General features: G+C 40.6%; 1 protein-coding gene across 1 annotated transcript; it reads left to right on the forward strand.

The window, feature by feature from the left end:
* Positions 1 to 369: 369 nt before the first annotated feature.
* On the forward strand, positions 370 to 14,164 carry OTULIN (OTU deubiquitinase with linear linkage specificity). The gene is made up of 8 exons (XM_084280543.1): positions 370 to 466; positions 1,176 to 1,505; positions 5,327 to 5,400; positions 5,981 to 6,075; positions 7,330 to 7,473; positions 9,946 to 10,071; positions 11,063 to 11,332; positions 12,566 to 14,164. The coding sequence occupies exons 2-8, from the start codon at positions 1,198 to 1,200 to the stop codon at positions 12,758 to 12,760; spliced, it is 1,212 nt and encodes a 403-aa protein (XP_084136669.1). The 5' UTR covers positions 370 to 466; positions 1,176 to 1,197; the 3' UTR covers positions 12,761 to 14,164.
* Positions 14,165 to 15,186: the final 1,022 nt, after the last annotated feature.

Below are 15,186 nucleotides of genomic sequence, written 5' to 3' on the forward strand. Positions count from 1 at the left end.
GCGGCCGGAGCGGCAGGCAGCGCGCCGCGGCCCCCCCATGGCCCCGCCGAGCGGGCCTTGTGCTCTCGGGGAGACGCGGCGGCCGGTGCCGTTTGGTGTCGGGCCCGTGGTGCCTCAGGACAAAGGCTGCGGGAAAGGTGAGGCCTCGGCGGCTGTGCGCCATGGGGCGGCGTGGGCGTGTTTCGCTGTGTACCGTGCGGAGAGCTTGGGTCGGCCGTCCCTACGGAGGGGGGGGCTGGGAGGAGGCCGGGCAAGGTGCGCCACCTCCCGCCCGGGCCTTCCTGCTGCGGGCCGGCTCGGCACGTAGCAGGGCCCGAGTGCGGCGGGACAGGGACGTCGGGGAAGGAAAGGTTTGTGGCAGGTGGGAGGCGTTAACCTGAACGCAGCAACGTGTTGTGCAGTTTCCAGGTGTATTCAGTGGACATTAAGACCGTCGGTTCTGCGGCGGCCAACCAGGGTAGCAATGGTAAGGGATTGCCTGCAACATGAATGTGGCAACTGCAGAGCAACCCATAATTTTATGGGAGGGTTATGTATTGATTGAAGATAAATATCAGCCAAAATTTTCCACGTGCGCAGATCCTGAGCCTGTGGAGGACTTGGTAGTGTGGATTGTAGCAAGTCTTGTCATAACTTGAACTTGAAAATCAGACCAGGAGAAACAAAGGTCAGAAATCTTTGCGTTAAGCAGGAAGCCTGGTGCACTGGGGAGCTTCAGGGAGTTTGCAAAAATCCTATTCTTGCAGGACTGAGATTTGTTTCATTGGGACTTGTGTTAATCTTCAGGTTTTGAGGCAATTGTGCCCCTTGACAAGACAAAGTATTCAATCAGGGCACTAATTTTAGCGCAGGTTCTGTTTGAGGAACTGGCATGGTTTAGCTTTGGTAAGAAACTAAACTGGCTTGCCAAGGAGATGAGTTTGAAAATGACTTGGGCGTTATGTCATCTTCCTGAGCTATTGGACTTGGCCGTGCTGGGTTAACGGACTTAAAGGTCTTTATCAACCAAAATGCATCTCGGATTCTCTTCTGCATTTTTTCTTACTTTTTAATAACCAAAGCACCCTCTGAATACTCAGAACATAACATAACTATAATAGTTTTGTAATTTTCTTAAGGCATCTTTTTTTTTCCTTCTGTGAGAGATACTCTATATGTTTCTCCGTTCTTCAAAGTCAGGATAATTTTCAGAGGTGGATGACTGGACCGGCCGGCCTTTCTGCGAGTGCAGAACAGACACAGAAGAGAGAGAGTGCTGCTGCACAGCTGATGAAGCATGAAAAGGAAGCCGCTGTTCCTCCTAACGAGCTTGCTTCAGCAAACACAGCTAACGACCCCAAAGAGCAGTCGGCGTCAGAAGTAAGAAGAGACTATCTGTACAGAGGTACGGGTGGGCCCGAGGATAAGACTAAATCCCTTGTGACGGGTTGGGATGCATCTGGAAACTGTGAACCGTATCCATCTGTGTTTAGTAGCTGTTCAGCAATGGAGTCATCTGAGGACAGGTGAGGATTTATATTTGTGTGTATATATGCTAACAGCTCTTCTATAGAAAGGGCGGGGCACTTTCAGCTTGTGAAAGTGAGTTACTTGGGAAAATTCATATATGTTAGTGTCTTAGACCTACTTCACTAAGTGTAAGATCTTAAATTTTACAGGCTGCCTTCACCTTTCAGATAAATTCTTATTTTTGTAGTTCACTAGCGGTTGTACTTCCCCATCTGGAGGAATAACTGATGTAAATGTCTTAGGGGTTGGATGCAAAGCATGGGAAACAAAGAATTGAACACAGCTATGCTGATAGCTTCGTATTAGCCTTGTGAGCACCTTGTTAGGTGCAGTGCTGGCAAACATAGAAGACCTTTTTTTGGTTTTAACCCTAGCACTTAAAGCTTTTGTTTGTTTTCTTGTGAACCACCTGCTATAGGCTGAAGTAAAAGCTTAGCTGTGTGATTCAGATTTGTCAGTAGAAGTCTTCACAAAAATATTTGGTATCTAGAGAAAGAAATACATGTGAAGGTTTTGAGAAAAGGAAGAAGATACTGCAAACTTCTGAAAACAAAATTAATGCACGTTAAAAGTAGCTCTATGTCATTGAATAATATGTTAATAAAGTAAGAGAAGAAAGTGATTTTGAATTAATCCTTTCTCTGTAGGTAGCCTGTGGGCTATTTTACAACATCCAAAATCTACAACAAGTGGTTTGGGTTTTTTTGGGGGGGGGGGGGGAGGGTCTGACAAGCCTTTATTCCAGCCACTTAATTAAAAGTCACTAAAAATAAGTACATTTTTTCAAGGATGCTTTAAAAATCTTATTTCAAGCTTAAATTACAGAGTAGTTTAAGCACAATCTAATATGTTAATGTGTGAGGGTTTTGTTAATGCTAACATACATTTAACATTAATCCAGAGTTTCATACAAATCTGTTTTAAATGAGTTTCATACGTTGGCAAAAGTCTGGTGCATCTTTCTCCTGAAATGTTAAATTAGCTGCTACTTGGAATCCCAATTCTATTTGGTCTCAAACATCTTTACATGAGCTGTTAATAGTGGTTAGACGTAAATAATCTAAATCTAAATCCTCATCACTTCATGATAGTAAATGGAAGACTTTAAGCACTGTTTTTGTATGGTATCTTCAGTACTGAGCGTTCTAGTCCTCTAAGCCTGTTAGTATAAAACTATTTTTTGTTTTGCCTGTAGTCCTTTCCCTTCTCTCCAGCTGAGTTTTGCTTGCTAGCATCTTAAGATGTTGAGGTTTAGGGGTTTTTTTGGTGGTTTGTTTTTGAAATGCCAAGCCCAGGGTGTTCTAAGTAAAATCTGACAGCCTGTGTTGAAAACACCAGAAGGTTTTTTTCCTTAGGATCTTTGGTTCACCAGCATCTGATTTACCAGCTAAACAACTAGAGTGTTTACACACAACACTATGTGCTACTTTTTTTTCCTTTCATCATTTTATTTTTCTCTCTGCTGTTAAATGTTAATATAAAGACTAAGGGGGAAGGGCTTCAGTTTCCACATTTTCGTTTCCACAGATGTACTTAACAGCTGCTATGCTAGGACAACAGCAAGATGCACTTTGAGCTCTGAAATGAAAGTGCCTGTGCAGATGAATTGCACTTCTTGGCTCCCTTGATTTCAAAACAACTTGGTTAAATTGCAGCACTTTGTTTACATTGGTTGTTAACCTGCCAGGTTCTGAATCTGAGGGTGTTGTTTTGGCAGCTCCCAGAAAGAAGATGGGGTAGTAACTGCAGAAGGAATGTGGCGCTGCTCACTCTATACCAAACTTACCCTTTTGAGTGGCTGTGCTAGTTCACTGTGTTGAGCACGTTTTCCTGTTGTGCATTACAACCTAAGTGTATGCAAGGATGTATCCCAAAGTAATGCTTCCCCCTAGCCCACCACCTCCTGCTCAGAGGGGGAAAGTCATTGCTTTATATTTTAAATACTTAGCTTATAGATAAGCTAGGCTAGAGATTGCTGGTTTCAGATAGAGTAGTTTGGATTTTTTTATAGTGTTTTCAAGACATTAAGTAAACAGTATTTCATAGTATTTTCAAGTCTTTTAAATTCTTCATAAGTCTTAGTGATCCTACACTCTGTCTAGAAATAAGGTTATGCATGGAAAGCAGGGTTTGTCCAGTGCCACACTGTAACAAGGATAAGGATTTGGGATAAGTATTTCTTGCCTCTCAGCAGGTGCTATGCGCTTTATGGAGGACTGTGTTTAATATCCACTGCATCCATTGCTTCTCTTGTAACAATGCTACGTAATTATTGATTTAAAATTGGATTTAAAGCAACTACTTCAGCATCCAGGAAACCCAGTTTGAAGGTTAAAGGTTTGAAACTTGAATAAAAACTAAACTGCTTGTTCCCTATGAGGGCAAAGTAGATGATGGTTTCCTGATATTAACCTATAGTTGATTTTATACTAAATGGTTTTTTTTTTGTTCTCAAGGGAAATATATGCAAATGGGTTAGAAATGTTACCTTTTTTTAAGTAAGCTGTTTTGGATATTAAAAAAAACCCAAATCAAGCCATAATTTATGAGTGGATTCTTTCAGATTTAATGAGAGTAATCTACTTAGCAGCTGGCTGCATTAAACTCTTTATTGCAATATTCCTAACTGCCTGTCTTCTGTTAGAGGTGCAGATGGGGCAGGGTCACTGCCTTAATTTCTTAGTGGTCTTTTGCAAGCACACCATGGGGGTTTGTTGGGGTGAGTTGTTTGTTTGGGTTGGGCATTTTTTTTTGTGTGCGTATAGAGGTGGAGGATTTTTGGTGTGTGTAGTAGGTTAGAAGCTACTAATAGTGGGCAGTGAAGAGTAATCTTATCCTTTCTTTCCTGCATGTGTACTTTCTTCAAAATACAAACTTTCAATGCAACCTTCTAGTGGTAAGCCTAAATGATTTATTAATCATTTGGTTTGGTAATGTATGTATTTTTTGGAAGCATTTTAGCTGTGAAACTGATTTTAAAGATGATTTGCTAAATGTGGCTATATGACAAATGTCACTCAGTTGTGTTTAGAGGAATGTGCAGTTTACAGCTCACTGTTCAAATGAATTTTGAAGACTGGATGTCCATTCTCAGCCGTAGTGCTCACATCCTGGCTTTGAGATCTCTTCCTGATAATGCCAGGTTATGCAAGGAAACCACGTCCTTTTAGGCCATTGTTTCCTTCCTCATGGTCACAACCTGACCTCAGGATGCCTGTGTATAGGCTCAGGTGGAGATATTTGACTCTCAACACAGCCTTCCTTGGCCAAAATTATTTGAAGGGAAAAATATTTGTCTGGGTGTCAGTTAACCTGTAAGCTGCAGTTTGGATCACAGAGTTTGGTGCCTTTTATGTTGGTAATCGTGCTACCTGCACGTAGCTGGCTACTTCTCTTCATGGTACTCTGCTCGCTGCAAGGCATGTTGCTCAGACCTAGTGGGGCATAGATAGAAGGCTCTGGTAAGCAGCATGTTCTTGGTTGCATGGGGAGGCTGCAGTATTCATGTACTCAGCAAAGAAGGCTTTTTGGCTGTTATCTTTTGCAAATTTAGCCTGCACAATCTACAGGTTACCAGGACAAGTCTCATAAATAAGAGAGGGGAACACCTAAGAGGGTTTTTTTAAAACTGCTTTTTTGGGGGGGAGTCTGAGAACTTGTGTTGGTTCACATGAGAATGTGCAAGATGGAAATCAAGTGAAAAAATACTTGGGGAAAGAATTAAGTAGTCTCCAGTAGTTGTGACCAGGGGAATATTAAAATACTCTAAGTTTTGCGCTGTTACATGAAGTATGTGTTGTGTTGAATTTGATTTCAGTGAGGAGGACATGTATCGTGATGCAGAAGAAATAGAGAGAGATAAAATACTGCACAGTGGGACAAGCTGTTCAGGTATGGGTTTGAACTTTGTTTCAGATACGGTGGTACAGTTCATTGTAGCACTGATTTGTGGTGATTTGACATCCTTGTTTCCAAGGTTTTATGCGCAGAGGTCTGTCTGTGCAATAGAAGCTACTTATGATGACTGAGTAGACTGTACTGCTTAACTCACAAAAAGATAAATCTTGTGTAAAACTAGTTGCTCTTAGTTGTATTTTTTTCCCCATGTTTTCTGCATGCTACAAGAAAATGTGAATCCTTTGGCAGGTAGTCAGACAGCCTGTGTTAGGTGGGTTGTGCTTGAAAATTACTCATTTATAGTCATCTGTTGCTGCTGCTTCTTTCTACCATTGTTTCTAGCTTACTTGGATCCATTATCTGTCTTCCATACAGTCTGGCTTGTGGCCAAGCTGGGTGTTGGGGGTTTTTTCCCCTTGTGATACTAATAATTACGTGGCAGCTACAGGTTGTGCTGCCCGTCTTCTTTGGCACCAGTGTTGAAGTTGTAGAATGTATTGAGAGATGCAGTGCTTTTTCTGTGCCACCCTGTTTCACAGCTCTGGGTATAACCTTATATATTCTGCTTTGACAGACTATAAATTAAGTGTTGCACCTGAAATAGACATCATGGAGTATTGCAGAAAAGAATGGAGAGGAAATACACCAGTAGCAAAAACGATGAGAAAGGTATCAGTTCTCTTTTTGTTGACGTTCAGCTTTCTGTTTTGATTGATATATTTAGTAAGTGATTTCCTGCTGGAGCAATCTTTAAATGTCAGAGCAGTGGTTTCCAGTGTTGAGTCTTAGCAGCTGGTGACTGGAAGATGGATTTGTTTGTACATATTCAAAACATATATGTTTTGGGTTTTTTTTTTTGTAAGGCTACTTGTTGATAGTGTAGGGTTTTGTTTAATACTCTTCTTCATCACTGTTTTCAGTTGCAGTTTTAAATTTGTGTTTGTTGCCATAGAATGGTAATCTTTCTGGTGCTTGAAATGGCAGACCAGATTTGTCTCCTGTCAGAAAGTTTGGTTAATAACTGCAGTTAGTGAACTGCATGCTTTTTTAAGATGGGGAACTTTAGTGAATAGGTTTGGGTTTCCTTAAATTTTTCCTGAAATTCTTACTCTTTGTAGGGTTTGGAGACGTTTTCCTATATTAAACTTGAGCCAGAATGGTAGAAAATAAAGCATAAGATTGGTTGTGTGTTTTTGTTGGGTGGGTTTTTTTTTTGACACAATATGAAAATCTAGCAATATGTATGAGTAAACCTGGAAAATACTTGCCATAAATCAAAAGACCCACGTGTCATCTTCTAGAGGTTAGTAAGAGAAATGCAGCTGTACAAGGCACTGGCTCTTGCTAGGTTAGCTGAAGAGACACACCGAGCTTCAGAAGTTAGGTTTCAACACTGCTGCTTCTGCTCAAAGTGTCTATATGGGAACAGCAGGGCAGGGTAAAACGTGCTGAGGCATGTGTCAGGGTACTTCAGTGTAAACACAAATCTTTCCTGAGGCAAAAACAAATGACCTGTGACAGTTACTGTTGCTGAAACTTCTTGTAAGCATGATATATTTTTAGGTTTATTGTCTTGTGTGTGTGTGTGTACATCTGTATGTTTGGATTTTTTTGAACCTAAAGTGGGTTAACTACCTGCGTTTCAGTGCTACTTCTGCTCTGGCATCAAATAAATGCCACAGCCATTATCTGTGTGATGTTTTTTTGGTGTCTTGTTTGTTATTCAACAGAACTAAGGAAGATGTTTTCAAAGCACAATTTGTGACATAAAAGTATTTGCAGCTTCCAAAATAGGTAGTGGGTTCAACCTTCTCTTTAATACTATTTGGATGCTAATGTTCCAGTATCTTTTATAATACCAGTGCATGACTTCAAAACACTTCATTAATGCTTTTGTGGTTTGGGGATTTTGTGTTTTCCTAGGGATATGAAGCAGTGGCTCAGAAGTTTGCATCTATAAGGAGAGTACGAGGTGATAACTACTGTGCTCTCAGAGCAACTCTGTTCCAAGCACTAAGCCAAGCTACCCAGTTACCGAGCTGGCTGCAGAATGAGGATTTTATTATGGTATGTCTGGCACTCTGATCTTCTGAAGGTAGTGAGTGTCACTTTAAACCTGCTTGGTAACTTTGTGATCTCATTTCTGTATTATGCTGTATTGCTCGCTTCCCAGTATCACTTGAACTGAGAACTGGTAGTGTTCAGTTTTGTTGCAGGTTTATAGTGATTCTTTCAGTTTGGAAGTGAGTCCAGGTCCCTTTAGTTTCCTCTTTGTAATGTGTAAATGTTGCTGTAGTGCTGACTGACATAAGTTGGCTGTCTTCATCTTGCCTTCTTGGTTTCTTAGTGCAAGTAATACAGAAGAGGCAGCTGATAATAACAAAGTATTTGAAAAACAAACCAAACCCACCCAGCTTTCCTTGTGGGCCTTATATAGTTTATCTAGAAAGTGGGTTAACAAATTGAATGCCCCCAGCTTTTCAGAAGTCGTGTGTGAGAGCAACTCCAACCTGACATGAAGAAAAGGTCTTACAGAGCATTGACAGGCACACAAAGCAACGTGTCTTTCAGAATAGAAGAAAAATATTGGAGAAACTGTCTTGCATCAACCAAGTCATGTGTGTTAAAAGAAGGGTGGATGAGGTACTTGGGGATATGGTTTAGCTTAGGACAGGAACAGTTGGACTTGATGATCTTAATGGTCTTTTCCAACCTTGTGATTCTGTGAAGTCCAGTTGGTAATATCAATGAGAATGGGAGAAACATGTAAGCAGCTGCCCATACGAGCGTGGCCCACCTCAGGGGAGTGAGTTTACAGTTGTCCAGGCGCTGCTGGAAATCTAAATGATGGGTCTGGTGCAGACTCTGTGGTGTAGGGTCGCCGTCCAGGTAGAATCATACTGATCTTGGCTTCCTAGTGCTCCTTCAAAGAACCTCCCATTTTTTGTAAATGGTGTACTCTGTGGTTTTTAATGAAGTTCACCTATTTTTTTCCTGCTGATTTATAGGGGAAAATATGTGATATGGTAATCAATGTTTTCTTGAAAACTGTAGAATGAGCTGATTGAAATGGTAAACTGTTAATGCATCAAAGCAGAGGGCATGCAAGAAAAATGTGTGGTGACAGCTAGCATTACAGCTTTAATAAATCAAAAATAAAAGCAAACTATTTAATTTAAAATGGTTTTTACATGCACATTTCTAATTGTAGAAGCTACTGGCATATATTTGTTTCTTTAGTTCTATATGTTAAATATTTTAGTATTTCTTTTCTATATTATGCTTAAGTGTATTTTTGTAGTAATACACTGTATAGTATATAGAGAACTAAGTGGTGAAATACATCATATGCCAGGTTAATGGGAGGCCTTATCACTCTCCACAACTACTTGAAAGGAGACTGTAGCCAAGTGGGCGTTGGTCTCTTCTTCCAAGTAACAAGCAATAGGACAAGAAGTGGCCTCAAGGAGGGTTAGATTGAGCATGAGGAAAAATCCCTTCACTGAAAGGGTTGCCAGTCATTGGAACTGGCTGCCCAGGGAAGTGGTTGAGTCCCCATCCCTGGAGATATTTAAAAACAGTGTAGATGTGGTGCTGAGGGACAGGGTTCAGTGGTGGACTTGGCAGTGCTGGGCTAACGGTTGGACTCGATGATCTTAAGGGTCTTTTCCAACCTAAATGATTCTATGGTTCTCTGTTTCCAGTTAGCATGGGATGTGAGGCTGGGGTGGGGAAGTGTCTGAACATCTGACAAATGCTTGGCAGCTGTTAAAAGAGAATATATTACTAACTTAGAGGCCTGATAAAATGAAAACTGGCTGGTGGCAGATAATGGTATATGTGCTGCGCTAGCCAAATATTTATTATTTCTGAGACACAAGCTGCTTTTCCAGTTCTAGCTGTAAAATGGGTTAATGAATGAGGGTGAAAAGGTGGGTGTGCAGCTGCCAAGAGTGTCCTTCAAGAGAAGTGTAAAAGCTCTTAACTAGGCAGGTGTAGTATCAGGGTAATTAAGAGAGCCCGATCTGGTGTAGAAGTATGATCTGATGCATCAGGTAGTCCCAGGTTGTGTATTTTCTTTATTAAAAAACCTATTCCACAGTATTGTAATTATGTCCCCTGTTTGGTCTGGACAAAGTAGTTTTCACTCCAAAAAACTTTCTGTATTGTCTGGTGGGTATCACCACATATTTAACCTTTTCTTCTGTTGGTTGAGGGGCACTTCCAATCACAGTCACTGTTATCTGTTGTGGGAGGTGGTTTTTTAAAATGAAAGTCATGAGTACCTTTGGGTGGTTAATTTTCCCAGTATTTGTGTATTGATTAGGTGTAGAAATAGCATTCTGTATCCAGCAAGCATTGTAAAGAGGGAGTTGTGTTCAGTTACAGTCATCTTAGTGCCACGTGTGTTCAGGTGAGCATATGAGGGATCATTTTATGGTGGGGGCAAAAAAATCAATAAAAGAATAATGTGCAAGTTGGTGGTTTTTCCTTTCAGGATTTATCATTTAAGCTGCCTTCTCCTCTCTCAATTTCCAGCTTCCTGAAAACTTGATGAGCAAATATGACTGGATCAAGCAGTGGCAGCTGAAACAGAACCTGGGCAGGAAGATGGGAGAAATAAGCAATGAAATTAAAGAATATTTAATACTGCTAAGGAAAAAGGTTGGAAAAGTATTTATTTAGTCTTAGCCACTTGCAAATAAGGAAAATGCCAAAGAGGGGTTTTTTTAACGTGGTGAATTTCTGACAAGGATGCTTTCACTAGTGAAAAAAGTCACTTCATGTGTACTGCAAGATGAAAATAAAGAAAATAATGTCTGTTCAAATCTGTGGGAGCTTTCTGGTCTTCCACTGCTTGCATTACCTACCTGGAATTAATTTATAAGCTCTGCAGAAAAAAGGTTTCAACAAAGAAATTAATGTAACAGTAACATTTTGCCTCTTGCTACTTGTGTTGGAAGGAATTATATGAAGGCTGTTGCTGCATTGAACAGTTCATGGAAAGGAAAAAAAACCAACCAAAACCCCTCCAGAATAATGCTGAAGTAATTTCAAAGGAGTGATTTTTGTTCAACATTTATATGTTTTTATTTGAGGCTAATGTAACAGGAAAATGGTTGTGCCCATTGCTGTTCATAGCCCCCAGCCCCACCTTTCCCCCATGCACCTGGAAACTCCAGAATCTATTTACAGTTGTTCCTGCCTTACTCTGTGTATCTTCTCTTTTTTTTTTTTTTAAGGCTTTTAAGAATATTTTTAAAAGGCTGCAGTTTCTGATGGCAGGAATGGAATAAGCATTCTGAGTAGCTGAAATGTAAAGAGTCTGGAGGATTTCTGATACAGGGCACAAAGCGGTTGTCTTACTGCTCATTGTCCCATGACAATGCTGCTCTGCCACCTTGCAGCTGTTTCCAGCATCCACTTCTTTTGCTTTGCTTAGGAAGTAATTTAAGTAAAGCCAGACTAACTCAACTTGACCGTGATAGGACTACACTGTGGAAGTATTCTGAAGTGTTTTTAGAAAGGCACAAAGCCCTTCATAAGTGAAATTCTCTGTGCCTGTGCTGTGTATCTGACCATTCACATGTGGCTTTTTGCAGGTCTTGCACGGTGATGGCTACTGATACGTGTTGTATGTGTTACTTTTTTACAGTGGAAGAGCATAAGTGAAATCAAGGGTCCTGCTGAGAAACAAGAAGCTTGTGATAAACTCTTCAAGAACGAAGAGGAGGAGTATAGCCTCTATGAAGCACTGAAGTTTTTGATGCTGAACACCGCCATCGAATTATACAATGATGACAGAAATGGGAGGAGAGTTCCTGTCTTCTCCTGGTTACTGTTTGCACGGGATACCTCCAGTAACCCCTGCCAGTTAATGCAAAATCACCTGAATCATATTGGTCACAGCGGGGGCCTTGAACAAGTAAGGAGAGATTGTTCTTAGAGCGTTATGCTCCTGTTTAGGAGAACCTTTCTTTGTTTCAGGTGGCTCAAGAAATCCAGCTCTTTGCCTGGTCTTTCCTTGGGTAAAATATAGTAGAACTGCATGTTTGCAGTAACAGTCTGTGAAGGGCTTCCTTTTAAATGTTGATTTTGTTATTTGTGTGTGTGCTACCTAAGTATTGGCTGCTGTCATCCTTTGGAAGTGTGGAATTCTATCAGTACCAACTTTTGTATTACTCTCTTAATTGTTAGCTCTTAATGCCGTGAGTGAAGCTAACAATCAAGTTATTAAGGTAGGATAATGTGTAGTATGTATACTTGGTGAATAAACTAATGACTGATGCATTACATGTTGCAGAAATGATAGGCATGTTACAAGAAAGCCCCAGAACAAAAAGTGGTGGTTAGTGAGCTGAATAGTCTGAAAGATTTTTAGAACACCCCTTTTTTACAATCTCCCGTGGAGTGGAGTACAGTACAAGTGTGGTACTGCAGGTAAATCACTACTTCCTATAGACACCAGGAACTCAAAATTATTATGGTTTATGGTACTAGCTTAAAAATCAGATTTCTCTAATATAGATGAGACAGGTTGCTGCTACTGTTAAATTAGCTGATAACTTAGTGACTTTACTGATGCCCAGTTCAGTCAGTCAGTTGTGTGTTTGTATGCCGACTGATGTATTTATTCTGGTGGCATTCCTTCTAAATCGTTACGTAGAACAGGATATGCTTACCACTGCAGTAGGTGAGATAGAAGACTTTCCAGCCTCTTTCTCTGCATTCCTTTGGATATCAGCAGACTTTGGCTGGAGAGCTCAGGGTACCCTCAGAGAGAGGATCACTACTTGAAACCCACTCTTGTCTTGGTTAGTGACTTAATGGGATGAGTAGTGATAGGAGGTAATGTCTTTTCTACCTGTTTGAAGGAGGGAAGTGGGATTCTCTGTATGAAACAGCTTTACTTTAGGACTAGTATCCTAGTGTGCATTTGCTGGGTCTGAAGAATTCCATGCTAAAGGCCTGGTGTCTAGAGGCATTTTTGCAGCAAGTTAAGAATGGCTTGTTCATTGAGATGCTCAATTTACTTTTCCTCATATTTTTTTTCTTTGAAAAAATACGTTGGGTACTAGTTTAGTACTTTTATGAGAAATATCTTGTAAGGAGTGTGCTTATTTTACACATCCTGTTTCTGCTTATTTTCCCACTGTAGGTGGAAATGTTTCTCCTGGCTTACGCTCTGCAGTATACCATCCAAGTGTATCGACTGTATAAACACAGTACTGATGAATTCATCACACTTTATCCCAATGACCCAGAGGAGAACTGGCCTGTGGTGACTCTGATAACTGAAGATGACAGACATTATAATATACCAGTCAGAATGTGCCAAGAGACTGTGCTGTAACCAAGAGATTTTTGGCAGAAAAACCTGTGCTGCTTATTGAGGTTTCCAGTGCTACTTTGAAATGGGACGATGGTGATGAAATCTGTGTTGTTCAGTCTGTAACAACTTGAAATCCCTGCTTTAGAAGTTTACATCTCAACTAAAATATCAAATAGGTACTAGTTTGAAGAGAAAGAAATTTGAAAGTACGACTTTTGTTGCCCATAATGAAAAAGAAAAAGGAGACATCTGCAATCCTTTTTTTTTTTTTAAGAGCTTATTCTAGATAGGAATGCAAAAACTATAGATTTACTTCTTTTAAGAGGATAGGTGAGGGTTTCTGGTAGGACATGAGCTGGCCTTCTGTTCCCCAAAGTAACAAGGTAAGGATGAATTGAAATTGGAGAAGTGAGCTGGTACTGTCCTGACTTGTAATGATGATTAGAAACAATTTGTACAAGTCTTGAGTCTTGGAAGGGATATAGTTCCTTTCCATGGGAATTTAATACTTGCCATGGTTTGTGCTGAGAGAGAGAGATTGTTTATAGCTTTCCAATGCTTTGGGTTTTTCCTGATGTGAATATCAGAAGCCAGGAAGAGCTTTTCCCCTTTCAACCCCTTGAGAGGATCAAGGCAAAGAGACTTGATAGACAACTTTTCTATCCCTTTATTGTTAGTAGGTCACAGATTCACAACCTACACAGAATCCCCTCTTTAGTTGTAAGACAGCCAGTGTCAGATAACCATGTGCCCACTCACTGTCATGGCTACTCATGTTCCCGTTCCTGTCATGTTGGCCCTTGCTGGTAGCTGCTGTGGGGAACATCAGGATTTGAATTGGTCCAGGGAGTGCAGCAGATGGAAGTGAACTTGTGCTGCAACTCCCCGACTCATGGGCGGAGTACACAGGAGGTTCTGTTTCTCCTCAGAATAATGGAAGGAATACAGAAAATGTCAGATTCTGGGAGTCCTGATGTACCTTAAACAATTACATCATAGACCCTGCAGCCTAAAGTGGAAGCTACACCCTGTGGATGATTCTCAGAACAGGAGAGTGGAAGTTGATTTACATGAAATGCTTCTCTTAGAAGGCCTCCTTACATAAAAGGGATGGGATTATAAAAACTGCTTTTCATTCAGATACGGTGGAAGAAATGACACACAAAGCACCCAGCGTGCAAGCCTGAGAATTCTCCCGTTCTGTTCTTCTTAAAGTTGTTTGTTAGCTTTTATTGTGAAAGGTGGTGACTGCACGTGGAGGGTGTGTCTTCGTTATGTTCTAAAACCTTTCCGACACATGTTGATGAGACGTGTCATGTGCTCAGTGTGACACTTCCCACTTTCTTTGCCTTTTAAAGGTACCTTGATCGGTTACTGAAACCACCTTGGAGGTACGAGGGAATAAAAATAAACCAATTCATCTGACGGTGTTCCGTTTCTTCTCTGCCCCGGTCTATTCCTACCTTTATCTTTGAGTTTTTAATTCTGAAACTCTTTTTCAAGTTATTTTATACAAGCAGCATATACTAACATACATAACACATGTAATTAGTGGCTTGCTGCTTGCACATAGACAGCAAATAAATTTTCCCTGGATTACTGTCATACAGCTAACTCTGAAAGGGAAAGAAAAATAAATTAACTTTTTCAACTCACTGAACTCTGATAGAAAAGTTGTAGTTATGATTTAAAAAACTGAAATTATTTCAATCTTAATGTCTTCATGATATATTCTTGAGATTAAAACTTAAGACCTCTTTGAAAAAAGTCATCTCTGTCATACATTCAGAGCCATGGCACAAGTGCCCTGTTGTCCATGGGAATAAATTTACAAAAGCTGCTGTACTTCCAAAGACCAGTGTACTAAAGGAAGCAGATGCTTTACTCAACAGATGGCATTCTCAGTTAGGTACAGCCCAGATTTTCCATACTGTAACAGGTGAGACCTCAGGAGTTAGTAGAGATGCAGAAAGTTCATGATCTTGTTTGAGTGGGTTTTGTGCAAAAAAATACTCTGTCTGCATGAGCACCATCTGTTTTGTTTTAATCCCAACTTGAACATCAGTACACCTGACATCTGCCCCCGTCTGCTTTTTGGAGAAGGAGGTGCATAACTGTCATGTTCTTCAGAACCATTTTAGCATACTTCCAGGTATTAAGACCATCCTGCTTTCTGTCCTAGTGCTTTGACCTAGACTGGCTGATTGCTTTTAAAAAGCATTTCAGTGTGTGTTTTTCACTAAAAGCCAGACTACAGAACGCTTTTGTTGTGCCTTTCTTCTGTCACCTAGTAAGGCAGATGCTATAAAATTAATGGATGCTTACCTTCCATCTTCCTTTCTGTTGGTGGAAGTGCACAGCAAAAGGTCTTTGAAGGACAAGAGAAGGTCAGGTGATCATGCTGGGCTGGGAGGAAGGGAAGAAAATGACGTTTTTCCATGCAGGAG

The sequence above is a fragment of the Gallinula chloropus genome, assembly GCF_964237585.1.
Source record: "Gallinula chloropus genome assembly, chromosome: 2".
Classification (NCBI taxonomy): domain Eukaryota; kingdom Metazoa; phylum Chordata; class Aves; order Gruiformes; family Rallidae; genus Gallinula; species Gallinula chloropus.